The 18,370-nt window shown below is 39.4% G+C and overlaps 1 protein-coding gene across 9 annotated transcripts in view; it reads left to right on the top strand.

Moving 5' to 3' along the window:
• The window catches only part of MFSD14B (major facilitator superfamily domain containing 14B), a 98,581-nt gene that overhangs the window by 64,901 nt on the left and 15,310 nt on the right, over positions 1-18,370 (top strand). For 8 of the 9 annotated variants that reach the window (XM_032260511.1, XM_032260513.1, XM_032260516.1 and 5 more), the window contains 3 exons: positions 11,964-12,091; positions 14,127-14,241; positions 17,862-18,080. In XM_032260511.1, the coding sequence (XP_032116402.1) occupies positions 11,964-12,091; positions 14,127-14,241; positions 17,862-18,080 (462 nt within the window). Of the gene's footprint in view, positions 1-11,963; positions 12,092-14,126; positions 14,242-14,997; positions 15,758-17,861; positions 18,081-18,370 lie in introns of those variants that run through there. The other variant, XM_032260519.1, reaches the window with a different exon arrangement.

Genomic DNA, 18,370 nt, shown 5'->3' with positions numbered 1-18,370 from the left:
TTTTTTTTTTGTTTTTTTTTTGAGATGAGTGTCTTACTCTGTTGCCCCAGCTGGAGTGTAGTCGTGCAATCATGGCTCACTGCAGCCTCAAACTCCTGGGCTCAATCAATCGTCCCACCTCACCCTCCCAGGTACCTGCAACTACAAGTGTACAACGCCATGTTGGGCTAAGGTGTTTAAAAAAAAAATTTTTTTTATTTCAATATTGACAGGGTTTTACCACTGTATTGCCCAGGCTGGTCTCAAACTGGGCTCAAGCAGTCAGCATGGTTCAGCCTCCTAACGCGCTGGGATTGCAGGTGTGAACCATGTCTGGCCTATTAATTTTCATTCTGCTTTTATTTATTTCTGCTTTTTTTCAATCTTCCTTGCTTTTCTCTCCTTGCTTCCCTTGTCCCCAAAATACCCCAGCCCACCTTCCCATATTGCCCTTTCCCTGGAGTCTCTGATACATAGCTTTACAAATCCCATACTTAGGAACCACTTAATTGAATTAAATTCACTTTATGTGTTACTTTTCATTTGCCCTGTTGAACTGATTTTTTTTTTGAGATGGAGTTTTGCTCTTGTTGCCCAGGCTGGAGTGCAGTGGCACAATCTCGGGTCACTGCAACCTCCGCCTCCTAGGTTCAAGTGATTCTCCTGCCTCAGCCTCCTGAGTAGCTGGGATTACAGGCACCCACTACCACACCTGGCTAAGTTTGTGTATTTTCAGTAGAGACTGGGTTTTATCATGTTGGCCAGGCTGGTCTCAAACTCCTGACCTCAGGTGATCCACCTGCCTTGGCCTCCCAACGTGCAGGGATTACAGGTGTGAGCCACCACACTGGCCCAAACTTTTTATGTGCACTTAGGGAAGGTAAGTTTGTACTGTGCAGGGTCTTAATATGTCCTGGATCAGACATATTTTGTTTCAATATTGTCTTTGTGTGAAAAGATTTGTATTTGGCAGTTATATAAATAAGAACTACAATTCCACTGGTGTGACATTTTCTCTTTTATTCACTGTTAAGTAATAAAAGGGATAAAAGTCATTATTAGTAAAATATTTTATGAAAACTCAGAATAACTAAATCTAATTTGGGGATAACATATGTTGACATATTGCAAATTCCTCTTGGCTTATTAAAGAAAAGAAACTTTGTAAAATGTTAACTTTTTCATGGAAAAGTGAAAATATTTAGAAGTAGTTATGCCTGACTTTGTATTTTATTCTTCATTGGTGCAATTGTTTCCTCAAACTCAGTTGCAAAGTTAATTATAATATTTGAAGGAAAATGAAAAACTATTTTAGTCAAATAGTTTGCCACCTATATATGTTAAGGAAAATATATGCTTGAAACATTTATGATGACTATGTAAATTGTAAAGTTTACATGTGTTTGCTTTAGGTAAGTTGTATTTGCAACTCTTCGAATGCTTTAAAAAGCTTATTGGATAATTATATTTAATTGAGCAATAAGCTTTAATTGCTATCTTGGCAAATTAAAACCTATACGGTCATGATAGAATTATTAGGCAAGTAATTATGCCACCTTAAACACCTTTTTGGAAGCTAAGTATACCAAAATAACTGATTAACTATTTGTTAATTTTGCCATCCTTGTCATGTTTTATCTAGTACTTGGGCTTTGGTTGCATAATATGAGTGTAGTCAATCCTCATTATTTCGAGATTCCATGTTTGTGAATTCAGTTACTTCATAAATTTATTTCTGACCCCACAGTCAATACTCAGTGCTTTTTGAGTCACTCGTAGACACGCTCAGAGCAGAGAGAAAATTTCTGTTTCCTATTGTACATGTTACAGCTGAGGTTTAACAAGTCCACACTCTGCTCTTGTTTCTTTAGGAGCAGTGATTTTATATTTGCTGCTTCACTGTTTGTGGTGACTTAATTGAACGTAACTACTGTGAGTAATGAGAATTGACTATATTTCATATAAAGACTAGGGCTTTGATGCCAGTTTGGTTTTAATTTTTTTTCTTTTTTCTTTTTTTTTTTTTTTTTTGGTTTTAGTTTTTAAACAGTTTGTTTATAAACCAGAAAAAGTGTCTGAGACAGTTCTCAGACAATTTAGAGATTTATTTCACCAAGGTTAAGGATGTGCCCAGGAAAAAGACACACAACTCACAGTAGAATCTTTGGCCCACACTTTTTTCATGAGGATTTTGAGAGCTTTAATATTTATTTAAAGGGAAAAAGCAGGCAGGATAGGAAGGAGGAAAGAAAAGGAGGAAGATATCTAGCGAGGTGACTGGGTCACATTTTTGTAAGGCATTGATCAGTGCTCATGGAATCCACATCTTGCATGTGAAAGGAGGGAGTAGAGGAAAGTTATGCATTCCTGTAGTGGTCAGTAAATCTGCATTTTATATAAGTTAAAGTAAACATAGAGTAGAAGTCAAATATGCATTTGTCTTGGGGTGGGAGGAGGGGTGATTTCTAGTCTTCTCTTTGTTTCATAAGATAGGCAGTTGATTTACATTGTCTGGGTGAGAGAGGCCACCTGGGGAGATATGTGGCCTTCTGACTTGCAGCTATTTGTTTAAAAACAAAAGGAAAGGCAGATTTTTTTGCTTGACTCGGGTTCTTACTTTAACTTTTCCTTCTGGAATAGTGAGTTTCATTTTATTTTCCTTTCACATGTTCTTACTTATAAATTTTACCCTTTACCTTTAGTTACTTACCAAACACTTGCCTAGTCAATCAAGGTATAAAATGCCTGGCTTTGTCTTCAGTTCTCACAGTGTGGCCCTATGGGATCTAGGGCCAGTTTGGGTAGTAAAAAATAACTGTGTTAGAAGCAAATTTTTGGTGCTGTAAAAGAAATAGCATTCGAACATAAATTTTCTCAGCAAGGCAATCTTTACCTTATAGAAGGGTGCGTCTTGCAGATGGTGCAATAGTGAGAGCACACCTAAACAAGGTCACCCCTACTGCTGTGTCATATTGGCTAGGGTTGGACTGCACAGTCTAAGCTAATTCCAATTGGCTATTTTAAAGAGAGCAGGGGTACGAGCCAGAGTGATGGGGTAAGCAGTTTCGGCAGGAAAGACAGTTATGGAACAGGTGACTAAAGGTGACTCAGGCCAGAGCAGGTGACCAGAGGTGACTCAGGACAGAGCAGGTGACCAGGGATACAGATATGAACTACTGATTAGAGCTGGTGAGAAGGTTGTTTACTGAAACTAGAGGCAAGGAGAGGAAGGGAACGAGGAAGTTAAACTTTAAAATGGAGAACAAAGAACACAGAAACCGAACATACTGGCATACTGATTGTTTGAAGAGAAATTTGAAACTCAGGGTATTCAACAATTCCCTCCTCTTGAATTTTTACAGTTCTTTTTCTTCAAACTTTCTTGACATGTCTTGGCTTAGTTGTTCTGCTTGATTGTCTAAAAGAAGAAGCTTCCCTGAATAAGGTGGAAGAGAGTTAAGGGAGGTTTTAGTAAGTGCTGCTTCTATGAGTCTTTGCACCAGCCCATTGATGCATGATATGACACAACACCTGACAAGAATGAGTTCACCCACTATGTCTGCAAGAGAAGTAAGAATTGAGGCTGTGATTCCTTTCCATTTACCAAACCATTTTTCTAGCCACCCCGTGAAGGGGTCATTTACCCCGAATTACTGGCTAACTCATTGGAAAGAGCGGTTAGACCTTGCAGTGCCTTTGTTATACTTCCATCAGGGGCGGTATTGTTTGGGATGAAGGTACAATGTAGAGTATTAATCATGACACTACTCCTCCTCTTTCTGCTGATATCATGTCTAAGCCTATTCTGTTTTCCCAAGCCGTCTGGCTAGTAGCCCATAATTGCTCAGCTATTCCTTTAATAGCATCTCTGAACAATGAGAACACATGGACACAGGGAGGGGAGCATCATACACTGAGGTCTGTTGGGGGGAACAAGGGGAGGGACAACGGGGGATGGGGAGTTGAGGAGGGATAACATGGGAAGAAGGCAGCAAACCACATTGCCTGCATGTTCTTCACATGTACCCCAAAACCTAAAATGCAATATTATATATATATATATATATATATATATATATATGAAGAAAAGCACATCCCTAAAGATACACAATGTTTCTGCAGATTGGTGAACCTGAAATTGTTGCTAATTGTATTATAATTAGTAATAGAAAGCATAAAGATTTCAACTGTGTTTGTTTAAAAAAAAAAAAAAAAAGGTAGAATAGCTTTTCTAGGGAGGATAAGGCTAAAACAGGGGTGGTTATGAGCCTTTCAGCTCCTCGACTTGATCTGCTTCCTCAGAAGTCTGCAGGAGATGGTCAGGCTTCTTCTGGGGAAGTTTTTGATATAAAAGTTTACTGTATAGTGCATATGAGTCAGTCCATAAGTGGCAGTATCCAGCTAACTCTCAAAATTTCCTGAGTTCTTGTTTAGCTTGAGGCAAGGGTAGGCACACAATTTCCTCAACTTGTTCAGGCCCTATTCTTCACTCATCTGCACTTATTAAGTGACCTAAATATTTAACTTCGGGTTCTACATACTGAAGCTTTCATTTTGAGACTGATAGCCTCTCAAACTGCAGATGGTTAAGAATATTTGTAGAGAAGTCAGTTAGTTACCTTCTCTATATCTTCACCAGATAGAAGAATATCATCCACCTACTGAAGCAAGCATATTTGTTTTGGGATGACAACTTTTTCTAATACTTGTTCTAAAATCTGACCAAAAAGATTAGGGGAGTCTGTGAACCCCTGGGGCAAGACTGTCCATTGATATTGCTGTTTCTGCCCCGAATGGGAATCCTCCCACTCAAAAGCAAATATATCTCAGCTGTCTTCAGCCAGGGGACATGCCCCAAAAGCATACTTTAAATCTATTACAATAAACCATTGATGGTTATATGGAATCTTACTGAGAATAGTGTAAGGACTGGGGACAATGGGGTGGGTAGTCTGGACTATTTGGTTGATAACTCTAAAGGTCCTGTACCAGCCGGTATGACCTATCTGATTTCTTGACTTGCAGTATTGGGGTTTTACAAGGGGACACACAGGGCTTGAGAAGCCCATCTTCCATAAGGCCTTCAATTATAGGTTTCAACCCTATCCTGCTCTCTAGGGGAATGGAGTATTGCTTCCTCCGTACTACTCCAGGGGTTTTTAGCTTAATTTGAATTGGAGGGACTCTGAGTTTCCCTTGGTTTCCCTCTTTGGGCCAGACATCAGGATTAATGTATTTTCTGTCTGCAGTGGTGAGTAGGTTTAATGAGATGAGGAATCCTCTTAGGCAGACTTGTAGGCCTATGCCTAACTTTAACATTAAATCCCTCCTAATGAGTTAGTCCCTGCTTCAGGGATTAACAAAAATTGAATATGAGCTGATCAATCCTGGTATCTAACTTCCGTGTTCTCTAAATTTTTTGCTTTAAACCTTTCTTCTTTTTCCCTAGAGAAGAAAAGCTCTTCTGAAGAACAGGCAGAATTGGGGGTGGGGTAAGCAAACAGAGGAATGGGCCGCTCTGGAGTTGATTGAAAAGGTAATAAGCTCATGTTTAGGTCCCACCTCAAAATTTATCAAGGGTTCCTGGTGAGACTCAGGATTAAAGAGACAGAGCTCCTGACCTCCCACTCCCCATTCTTCCTCGAAAGTCATTAGTGGAAGAGCTTTTTTCTCCTTTTTTAATTTGGGACATTTTCTCTTGAAGGGACCTGTTCTTCCACATTTATAGCACCTATCTTGCCCTTTCTCCCTCTTAGTTCTGAGATTATTTAAATATGCTCCCCCATACCCTTTGGAGTGCCTGGTAAATGAGGGTCTTGGTCCTCTAGACGGAGGCTTATGTCCTCTAAGGGAGGGTTTGGACCCTTTATAGTCTCTGACCCCCTGGAAGCTCTGCTTAGAAGTACATGGGTATGGAGCCATCTGTGGAAGGCAGATAACATAAGTTCTGTCTTTTGTTTCTGTTTTTCTTTGTCCCTCCTCATATAACTTCTGAGCTTCTCTGAGAAGTTCACTTAGGGGACAGTCTTCCCAATTCTCTATTTTTTTTTTATAATTTCTTTGAACTATCTGGCCAATGTTTAGTGACAAATTGGAGTTTTAACATTCCTTGCCCAAGGGGGTCTTCTAAATTGAGGCCTATATATTGCCTCATTTGCTCCTTCAGCCTGTCTAGAAATCTCATGGGTCCTTCATCTTTTCCTGTTATATCAAATGCCTTAGAGATATTTTGGGTTCAGGGTACTAATCCCTGAATTTCTTTTACTATCATTTCCCTCAGGTCCTGCACGTTTTCCCGGCGAGCTGGGTTGTTATTGTCCTACCGGGGATCTCGGGCAGGAAATTTTTGGTCCACAGTAGGAACGTTTTGACTGGGAGGGTGCCCATATTCCCAAACTACCATAGCAGCCCTATGAATCATACTCCTTTCTTCCCCTGAAAAGAGGATGCCCAAGATAGACATTAAATTGACCTAAGTGTATAACTAAGGTCCTAAGAGTCAATCAATTTGTCTGCCACTCCGAAAGGGTCATCTCTATCTAGTAGTGGCTTAAGCTCCTTCTTTAAATTCCGGACTTCTCAACTGGTTAAGGGAGCATTCACGAAGCCAGTGGCTCCCCCTCCTTGTGGTACCTCTCTTAATCGGAAAAGAGCAGGGGCTGACTCTTTAGCTGTAGAGGGAAAAGGGACGTTTTGGATATCCTTTTTACATTGCTGTATTTCACATTGGACTCCCCTTGGGCAGGTATCCCTAGACTGGTAGGGGGCAGACTCCTGGGATCATAATTCTCAAATGTCAGGATTGTAAGGAGGAGGAATAACATGGGCTGGCAAAGGATCTGGAACGGGAGCTGAGGCAGCAGTGCTACCTGGGGAGAAGGATTGGGGACACTGAGCGGGGGGAGATGGTCTAGGGAATCCCATGTGCTAGAGTCTTCAGGCCTGGGAACTGGCTTCTCTGCCTTTTCATTTTGAGGTGTTTCTAATCCCACCTAGGGATTAAAAACAACAATCCCTGATTGTTTTTAAGGGAAGAAGGAGGATAGGTCCCTGCCTCCAGCATAGAGCATAGTCCAGTTCTTCTTGAGAAACTGGACTTTTATCGTTAACATTTTGAATTAGAAGCCAACACAACATATCTTCATTCGAACAAAACTTTGGCCAGAAGTTTGAGGGTTTGAGGATGGGTCCATGAGTACAAATAAAACAGGAATATTGTATCATTTGTTGTTTTTTCTTATGTTTGGTCCTTTCATTATTCTTCCAGTTTTTTAACCTGAGACATAGAGGGTTATCAAGGGGAATATCTTTGTTACCATCTTTATCCATCTTGCTTGGAGTATTTTCCATATTGGGTCCTGGTTAGGCTTAGTCTCTCGTATCAGAAATGTCCTGCCTGCCCTTCTCTAGAGGCTTGCTAGGGCTATAAGACTCAGTTTCTCGAATCAGAAATGTCTTGCCTTTCCTTCCCTAGAGGTTTGCTAGGGCTATGACTCAATTTCTCATATTAGAAATGTCTCACCTATCCTTTAGCCTCCACCTGCTGGAGACTCCTTGCACCTTTCTTGTGCTTCATCCACTCTGGCCATTCCCCTGCAGGAGATCCAGGTCCCTCTTGGCATCAGCATGCTGGTATAAACCCCATGGCAGGATCCACCCTAAGCTGTATGAAGTGGCCAAAGAACCGCAGATAGGACCCACTCACTCTGTGCAGCAGTAGTGCTTAGTACCATTCACCCAGGCAGCACCACAAGCAGGAGTGCTTGTGATCATTCACGTGCACATTCAACCTCCAGAATATCCTGACCACCAAGGAAATACTTTGTCACCTTTATGACATTTCTTACCTTGGTCTGTGCACAGTTACCTAGTTGCTACGGTATGCAAGGATCCTTTCCCCCAGGTCGCCGGCTGGTTTCTTTCCACATTGCTCAGAGTCTGGGTTTATTCGTCACACTGGGTGGGTCACCAGTCTCTCACCCTGAGACCACCACGAGGCAGTGGGACACATCTCCCCATGAGAGGTGACTGGAGATCCGTTCCCTGGAGGAGAATGGGGTTTTCATATGAGCCACCAAATTGTTAGAAGCAAATTTTCAGTGCTGCAAAAGAAATAGCACTCAAACATAAATTTTCTCAGCAAGGCAGTCTTTACTTCTATAGAAGGGTACATCTCGTGGATGGTGCAATGGTGAGATCACACCTGAACAGGGGAGGGGAAGGAGTTTTTATCCTTGTCACAGGTCACCCCTATTGTTGTGTCATTCCCTTATTGGCTAGGATTGGACCACACAGTCTAGGCTAATTCTGATTGACTGTTTTAAAGAGAGCAGGGGTACGAGCCAGAGTAGCAGGGTAAGCAGTTTCTGCAGGAAAGATGGTTACAGAACTAGTGACTAAAGGTGATTGAGGTCAGAGCAGGTTACCAGAGGTGGCTCAGGACAGAGCAGGTGACCAGGGGTACATATATGAACTGCTGATTAGAGCTGGCGTTAAGGTCTGCTGAAACTGGAGGCAAGGAGAGGAAGGGAATGAGAAAGTTAAACTTTAAAATGCACAACAAAGAACACAGAAACTGAACATACTGGCATACTGATTCTTTGAAGAGAAATTTGGAACTTACTATATTTAACAACTGGATAGAAAAAAATGTTTGATTTTTAGGAAACATACGTTTTTCCAAAGAAGCAAGTATTTTATTGTATCTTAGCATCTTAGTAAAACAGTAGCTTCTCCCAGAAGACATTTTTAATACCTGTGGTTGTCAGTAAGAATTTGATTAAAATATTATTTAAAGAATGGATTGAAATACAATTTAAATTCATAATCTAGAAGATAATATATTTTTTCTGTAAAACTGCATTATTTAAAATGTAACTTTAATACTTGGCCTTTTCATATCCTTGATTTAAAAAGGGAGTACATTCCATATTTTAAGCACTGTATGAAATCTGAAATCAGAACTGTCCAAAAACTTTTCCTGGGTTCTTTATGCTTAAAAGTATTTTTATTGCTGTTTTGGTAGTGGTTGTCATTTCTACTGCCTTGACTGCTTTAATTTCGTTACATTATTTTCTTCACTAATTTTATCCCTCCTAGGTACTCAGGTTTTTCTTATTTTGTTTTGTTTTGTTTTATTTTATGAGACAGGGTCTCATTCTGTTGCCCGGGCTGGAGTGCAGTGACACATCTCAACTCACTGTAATCTCCTCCTCTGGGTTTCAAGCGTTTCTTGTGCCTCAGCCTCCTGGGTACCTGGGACTATAAGCGCTCACCACCATGCCTGGCTAATTTTTGCATTTTTTGGTAGAGACAGGGTTTCACCATGTTGTACAGGCTGGTCTCGAACTCCTGACATCAAGTGATTTGCCCACCTTTGCTTCCCAAAGTGCTGGCATTACAGGTGTGATCCACCATACCTGGCCTTAATTTCGAAGCAACATGAAAAGTTCTCTTTTCTAAAGTATGTATGAAGCTGATTGTCACATGTCCTAAATTTGAGCCCTGCTTCTGCAGTTTTTTAGTTCTTAAAGGAAAATCATTTAATCCTCCATCTTTTTCTCTCTTGATACGAGAGCAGACAAAATGAAGTCTACTCAGTATTTACAAGATTTGCTTCATGAGTCGTAGATACATTTTTAATGTCAGAGGAGTCATAAATCTTTTCACTTCAGCTTGCCCTGCCCTCCTTTTGATATAGGAGTTAAAAAGAAATTATTTAGGGAGTTAGCGAGGGTAAAAGATTTCTCAGTGGAATTTTCCTTTCATAAAAATCAGCCCCAAATTATTTCTTTTCTACTAAAAAGCAACCTGAAAAATCAAGCTACAAGCATAAATAAGCAAACAGGAAGCTTGCTTAGGTAAATGCTGGCAGCTGTACCTGGAAGCCAGGTACATCCAACATGGCTATTTTCCACTCCCTTCCTTGTTGCCAGTGTGCAGGTGTCATGGCCCCACCAGTTGGAGGCCACATTTGTATAATAAAAGGTTAGGATGGGAGGGCCAGTCTTTTCTTAGGCTGTGTAAATGCACATCTGGTCAAACCAATCCCCTGGGCCCTATGTAAATCAAACACTGCCTCCTCAAGCCCCTCTATAAAATTGACCACATCACGCCCCAAATCAAACCCGTTTGGGCGCCTCGCTTTCTCTGCACGAGGAAGCTCTGGCTCTCTTTTATTTTCCTATTAAACTTTCTCCTCCTTCACCCACCCATGTGTGTCCATGTCCTTAATCTTCTGGGTGCACCATCTCCCCAGACAACAAAGCCACTTCACTTTGAGTCCCTCCCTGTATCACTTTACCTGTGTCTGCTCTCCTGGGTTAATCAGTTGGTGGCTGATAGGGGATTGGAATCTCTTCCTTTTCCTTTCCAGGTATGTGAACTTGGAGACTTCTGTACGTTGATTTTCTCTGAAAAGTTCTATTCAGTTCACCAAATGTATTTGAAAACCAGTGTTTACCAGGCCTTGTGATAGGCACCAAGGGTACAGAGATAAGAAACCTCATCTTTCTGTCCTTAATCTCAATTCTGAATCCAGTAGAGAAGACAGACAAATAACAAGTGATTTGTAATGGAGTGCTGAAATCATAACAGAAGAGTTAAAAGACTAGATAGAGGAGGAGGTGCTTCTCTCCCAAGGTTGGGAAGAATCACTAGCAGTTTCCAGGCTCCAAGTATGGGATGGACATGCATGCAAAGGCCCATTGGCACACAGGAACATTGTATGTCCAGTAGTATTGCATGCACCCACAGCATAGGATATGTGTCAGGAGCCAGGTTTTGGAGTGTCCTACTTATGTGATGTGCTGAGCAATTTTTTAAACATATTATGAAAATTCAGATCACAAAAGTAAAGAATAATATAATGAATACCTGTGTACTCATCACCTATTTCATTATTCACCAACATTTTTCTGCTGTTGTCCACCTGCTGTCTCCACCCTGCTGCTTATCTCTACCATTGAAATGAAGGTGGCCAGCCAACAGAGTGACTGGCAAATTAGTGGGCAAGCAGTATATGTGAGTTCCTTGGCTTCCTCTGCTTCTGCATGGTGTAATCTATGTCCGATTCTCTTCCCCTTAGTTTCAACTCTAGTTCAAGTTGGATTATCTTCTTCCTGAACTCATCAAGCAGAGAGAACTTTACTTTGACAAAGAATCTACTTTTCTTTTGAGCATTAGCATATGTGCACTTACTTTCTTTATCCCTATCAGGCCCTGGGGATAGTATATGGTGTACATTGATTTGAATGTCATGGCACCAGTTAATGCAGAGTTTTGTGCAGAATTGATATGCCATGTATTTATTAAAGTGACTTAAATTTCTAGCTGCTTCTCATATACTTGGTGTGTGTTCATCTTAAGGTCCAAATGTGGATATATATATATATATACACACAAAAGTAAAGAATATATATATATAGTTATCTCTCTTTTCTAATTTCTTCTGGAAAATAAGCTTTTTTACTTCTTCCTTCCCTTTCTGATAGAACATTTACATTTTTGGTTAGAATTTTATATTATATTTTATTTTATTTTAGTTAGATGGAGCTTTCTTCTTGTTGCCCAGCCTAGAGTGCAATAGCACAATCTTGGCTCACTGCAACCTCTGCCTCCCAGGTTCAAGTAATTCTTCTGCCTCAGCCTCCTAAGTAGCTGGAATTACAGACACACCTGCCACCACACCTAGCTAAATTTTTGTAATTTTGTATTTTTAGTAGAGACAGGGTTTCACCATGTTGGCCAGACTGGTCTTGAACTCCTGACCTCAGGTGATCCCCCCACCTCGGCCTTCCAGTGTGCTAGGATTACAGGTGTAAGCCACCATGCCAGGCCAAATTTTAATTTTTTAAATAGCTTGTATTTAATGTTTCAAATCATTATTCTGTTTTGGGGCCAGTACAGTGAATTAGAGCTAATGCATTTAGAAAATATGAGGGATCAAATTATAAAACTAACCTTTGCTTCTGTTTCTCCTCCAGGGCCTGCTCTCTTTTTTGAGTGCCCCACTCATAGGTGCCCTGTCTGATGTGTGGGGGAGGAAGCCCTTTCTCCTCGGCACTGTATTCTTTACCTGCTTCCCAATCCCACTGATGAGGATCAGCCCATGGTGAGTGACTTGGCCCTTCAGTATCCTGATTGCCTGTTTTGAGTCACATGTAAATTATATTTGCACAGCACTTCTTAACTATTACAAAAACAGTTGTAATTGTGTTTTCCTTTGATCTCTCTTGTAACATTGAAAGCCAGTTTGGACATTTGTCATTATATCCATTTTATAAATGGGGAGGGGAAGACAATGTCTGAGATAAGTTACTCAGGTGAAGAAATAGAAATAAAAGATGCCTCTTCAGGCAGCTGATGTTGCCATGATGTCAGGTATGGGAGCTTAACCCTGAGAGTGGGCTAACAGTCCCCTGTCTTCATCACTGTGGCTCTTAGTTGACTTTTTAAATATATTACTTTTGCCAGCCAATTGCTATGGGGCACTGACATGAACATAGTTTATATCATAATAGGTGGAGGTCACTTTAAAATATAGTAAGGCTGATAGCCTGTTTTAAATCATGATTTTGAATTTGAGTTCATTTTTTTTCCTTTTTTTTTTTTTTTTTTTTTTTTACCAATTTATGCTCTGTTGACCAGTCTGGAGTGTGGTGGCACCATCTCAGTGGCTCATTGCAACTTTTGCCTCCCAGTTTCAAGCAATTCTTCTGCCTCAGTCTCCTGAGTAGCTGGGACTACAGGTGCCCATCACCATGCCTGGCTAATTTTTGTATTTCTAGTAAAGATGGGGTTTCACCATATTGGTCAGGCTTACTTTCAACTCCTGACTTCAGGTGATCCACCTGCCTCAGCCTCCCAAAGTTGGGATTACAGGCATCTGGCCTGACTCATTTTTTTTTTCCTTCTGTATAAATCGGGAGAGTATTTAGCATGTGACCAAAGCCCATTTAGTTACCAAAGGTGGGTTGGAATTTGCCTGTGAGCAGTAACTTAGTTGTTTCTGGATAACAGTTGTATTTTGGTGTGTATTCCTATTGCAGAAATGTTCTTTCTTATGTGAAGAAAATACTTACATAAGAAAGTATGGAAGTTTCATTTTGGTTTTTAATACTATTAATTTTCTTTTTTGGCTCATGTTAAAATATTTTCATTTCATTATTTGATAGGAATTTTATGTTAACATCACATTCTAAATTTATTGGGTACTCATAGTCATTTTATTTTCTACCAGTTGATGCATTTTTTTGGTATTGAGTCATTATGTCTAAGAAGATGGCATGCTTTTCCAATGAGTTGGGACTTTTTTATGTCCTTTTTTTAAGATTTTTTCTTTGGATCTTGTACATTTCTTAAATTTTGTTTCTATAAATTTTATCCTTTTCGGCTATGCTTTGACTAATGAATATTAGTAAATCTAAGGGATGATTTGGGACTTATCTTCTTCTTGTATATAAAGGGTGTATTGTAATGTTTTGTCATTAGGTGTTAGGCTAGTTTGTAAACTAAAAAATATTCCTGTTGTATCCACAGATTTTTAAAAAAGCATTAAGATTATATGCTAGATCTTCTCTTTAGAGCTATTAAAATGAATATATTAATGGATTTGTAAATGTTAAAATTTTTATATATTCTGGAGTAAACCCCACTTTTTGATCTATAAGATTTTCTTTGTTAATTTTTAACTAGGTTTTTTAAAAGCATCTATCATATGATAGAAATTTTTGGTCTTAATTACACTAATATTTTTTGTTATGATCTCTGCTTTTATATAGATCTCTTCAAATCATTTGTTGTATGTCTTTTTCTTACTTAAAGCTAGGATATTTGAGAAGTTTTTTTTTTTCCTGTTGGCTACTTTTAAAAATATAACTTTTACCTAATCCCCTTACTTGTTTTTTCTTCTGATTCTTTTTTTTTTTTTTTTAGGCTGCATGTACTGACCCCCTTTGAACAATGTTGAAATTAGTATGTTTCTACTTCTTCCTATCTTAAATTTTTTTGGGTATATTTAAGTATAAATATATATACAAGTATTCTTATTTCTTGGTGTGTAATCTTTACATGATGTCTTTGGCTCAGGTAATAAAAGTGTACATACACTCCCTTTCTCTTGGGTCATTAAAATAATCTTTTTATAGGTGGTATTTTGCAATGATTTCTGTGTCTGGAGTCTTCTCGGTCACGTTCTCTGTTATATTTGCCTATGTAGCTGATGTCACTCAGGAGCACGAGCGAAGTACAGCTTATGGATGGGTAAGATAATAGACTATATTTTTTTTCCCCAGAGTAGTAATTAAGAATGTATTAGAAATTCACTGGAAAGTGAGTGTATTAGTCCTTTCTTGCACTGCTATAATCTGAGACTGGGTAATTTATAAAGAAAAGAGGTTGAATTGTCTCACGGTTCTGCAGGCTATACAGGAAGCATAGAGCCATCGGCTTCTGGAGAGGCCTCAGGGAGCTTTTACTCATGATGGAAGGCAGAGCTGGAGCAGGCATCTTCACATGATCAGAGTAGGAGGAAGAGAGGGCGAAGGGGGAGGTGCTATACACTTAAACGGACCAGATCTCACAAGAACTCACTATTACAACCAAGAGAGGTGGGGCTAAACCATCCATGAGAAACTGCCCCCATGATCCAGTCACCCTGTACAAGGCTCCACCTTCAACATTGGGGATTACAGTTGAACATTTGAATTTAAAAAAAAAAAAATTAGTCTAATTTGTTTGTTGTTATCAGATCCCCTGAGGAACGTTAAACGTTAAGCAGTCAAGGTACACAAGTCTTTGTGCACCTAATTTGAATTGGAGACGTGCTGAACCTCAGCAATGTTAATCCATTGTTACTCTATTGACTCTATTGGTGGTTGTGCGTTTTGGACGTACATTTGGAACATGATAGGTAGAAAAGGACTACATTCACTCATTCATCAAATAGTTGCTCAATAACAAAAGTTATAGACGACCTTTTTTCTGATAATTTCACACCAGTGTTTCTAATTTTCTCAGGCATGCTAATGGTGTTATGGTTATGCAGAAGAAAGACTTGTTAGAAGATGGCCCAAGCATTTTACATCAGTGTCAGGACTCTGCAGGTTACTTTCGGATGGTTCAGCAGGGAAGATAGCATAGCATGTTGATGTGGATATGGATGCACATGTATGGGCATATACCTGAACCTGTGAGACATGAAGTATGCTTTGTATTCTCCCATCTTGCTCTGTGTTTGAAAATATTCAGAATAAGAAGATGGAAGAAGAAAGATGATCTCACTAAGTTGTGGGGAATTACGTGGGAGATTGAATAGTAGGGAGATTGAATGCCAGAAACTCAGGTTATTTAATCTCCTTTTCCTGAGTCTTTTTCTTTTAAATCTACTTCATGGAGTAGATTAAGTTCTCATTCATTGCTGACTGAATGAATAACTTCCTGAATCAATGATGGGCATATAAATGAGTTACTGTGCCACAAAACACAACAATTTTTACTTTGTTGACTTCAGACATCAGTAGTTTGAAACCTACTCTTTCATCCCCACTTGTGACTCTTCTGCCTTCTCTCTCTGTTTGCTTCTTCTCTCCACTCCTGAATGTCCCCTTCATGCCATGCCCTAAAACAGGGGCATCTCTAGAGCCGTGTTGCAGGACAGAGATAGAAGCTGATTGGAAGTCTTCAAAGAAGGCAGGATTTGGGGCTCACTCATGAACACCAAAAAGAAAAACAAAATTTCCCCCGAAACCCCAAAAATTAACAGACAGCCCCCCCAAAAACAAAAAAAGAAGGGAGGTTGTTCATGTTCAAGGTGTGCCCATAAGGCTTGGCCAACAGAGTAGTGAGGGATGGCTTTCTTCTACAGCATGGGAACTACCTGTTGAGATATTCATTTTTCTGCAATTTTATTGGATTTTTGTTCCTCACTTTCAGCTGGAAAACCATTCCCATAGCTGTTGTGCTGAGGAGTAGTAGTTTCAGGAAAGATTTCAGAGAGAGTTCTAACCAGTAGTGCCTGTGACTTAATTATCCTCTCCAGCTCAGCTCCTCGTTGTATAATGGCAGTTAGGATTCATGTCTGCTCATAGGGGCATTGAGAGAAATCAGTGAACGTGCATATCCAGACTGAGACAACACTCAGTTGAAGTGTGCTCCCAGCCAACTAAGCAACTCGGCATGCAAGGCTGCCTGGATTGCAGTCTACTTATCTTCCAGATATAGGAGAATTTGTTGCCAATTAATTACCGGATGTGTCAGTCAAGTTCTAAGGAGCATTTCGAAATCCATTAAAGAACAATATAAAATATGTGCACCTTCCTTACTGAAACGTCTTCAGTAAACTAAGAAAATGGTAATTATTTCAGGACTGCAGCAATGATTAGTCATATTAATAAGTGAGTTAACACTAAGAGTTTGTTGTGGTGAAGTCATTCTTTAGATATATTCATCAGAGTTGTATTGAATGTTAAGTGAAAGAGGAGTTTAGATAAAAACACAAACTAAGCAAGTAGGCTGCTTTAGGCTTTAAGATAGACACATTTTGCATAGAATTTCATGAGGCCATAAACTCTTTCATACCTGAAAGATGCTGCAGCAGTGCTCCCATAGCGCCCAAGGATGCTTCAGCAGTGCCTCCTTAACACCTGAGAAGAGTGTAGGAGTGTTCCCATAACTGTTTGCATGTTGTTGCAGTTTATAATGCAGTTATTTGGTTGCCCTGATGTTCTTACATATATAGGATTGTTGAAGCAGGAAGACCTGAGAACAAGAGCTTTGTCTTCTTCATCTGGTACATAGTAAATATTGAATGATTTCTGTTCCCCAAGTTGGAATTCTCCACATTCTTTTATCCCTCCAAAAATGTTTGATTTTTAGCTTCTGTAGTACTTTTAGTATAATACTAATTTCAGATATATTGTGTTTTTATATTCAGTTGGGAGATGATGGATAAAGAAAGAATGTCATTGGCTTGCCAGAATTCTTCTGATTTCTAATAAAATCCATTAGAAGTTTAAAAAGCTAACTTAAAGATATGCTTTTGACATTTAGTGTGGAATTACAATTTGGAGTTTGCCCAGTAAGCATCTGAACATTCAGGCTGTGTTCTAAAATAAAGTGGACATTTCACATGCTTATACGAGTGCAATGTGCAGGGGCTCACTGTGGCTTCAGGTTGTGGGTGTCCTCAGCTGACTCTGTGGTCTTTATCTGGACAGGGTCAGGTGGTGGCAAGAGAGACAGAAATCTACATCTGCCTAGTCAAAAAGCTTTAACTTCCATCTCAACAAATTCTTTTTTGTTGTTAGAGTTTTTTCACTAAGAATAACGGGGGGTTTTCTTCCCTTCTCAATGCTAATGAAATGACCACCAAATGATAAAATGTTTAAACAGTGCAGTATTTTTAGAAGATGAAATCAAGCACAGTCCCTGACTAATTTGTGGATTTTATCAGTCCTGCAGGAATTTTTTTCATACTTTCTTACATCCCCAGCCCCCAGTTAAGACCAAAGAGCTGATGTTTTATTTGTGGGGAAGGTTTTTACAGTTTTTATTTTTAATAAGATAATCATTTTTTACTCTTGTAGCTCTGCAGGGTATCTTCAGTTAGTTAATAGTTTGTGAACACATTCTTAAAAGAAAATCATTTAAGAACACATTCTTAAATGAAAATTCTCTTTCATTCTTAAAATTTATATGCAGCACATTTCTTTTGTCTTACTTAAAGCCAGGAAAGCATGGCTGCAGGTATGCACCTGTGGGATCCTGGTTGAATGTGCTTTCCTGAAGGTGTGCACCTGCAGTAGGCGGGATCTGGGTAAGGATATGCTTTCCCCACGGGCGTTCACCTGTGGGACCCTGGATGAGAGTGTACTTTCCCACAGGTCTCAGCCACCTTTGCGGCTAGTCTTGTCAGCAGCCCAGCCATTGGAGCATATCTTTCTGCCAGTTATGGAGACAGCCTCGTTGTGCTGGTGGCCACAGTGGTGGCTCTTCTGGACATCTGCTTCATCTTAGTGGCTGTTCCAGAATCTCTGCCTGAGAAAATGAGACCAGTTTCCTGGGGAGCTCAGATTTCTTGGAAACAAGCAGATCCTTTTGCGGTAAATAAAAATATTGAAATATTTACTTTCCTAAATGTCTTTTTAAGCCAAGCAAATTATATATATATATATATATATATATATATATATATATATATATATATAGCCCCAAGGGTCCTAGCAGTTGTTGACTCATTTCTTTATCTAGTAAAAATAGAAAAAAAAATTAATTACAAGTAAGGGATTTAGTGTTTGTATTAAGAAATATATAGAATTGGTACTTAAGCATGTCATTAGGAAAGAGAGAAAATGTCTAGCTAATTCTTGAAAGTTTGGGAAGAAAATTTCTT

This window comes from Sapajus apella, unplaced genomic scaffold (assembly GCF_009761245.1).
Source record: "Sapajus apella isolate SASKATOON/1434 unplaced genomic scaffold, GSC_monkey_1.0 scaffold118, whole genome shotgun sequence".
Lineage (NCBI taxonomy): Eukaryota > Metazoa > Chordata > Mammalia > Primates > Cebidae > Sapajus > Sapajus apella.
The sequence above is the reverse complement of the archived record's forward strand: the minus strand, read 5'-3'. Positions and strand labels throughout refer to the sequence as shown.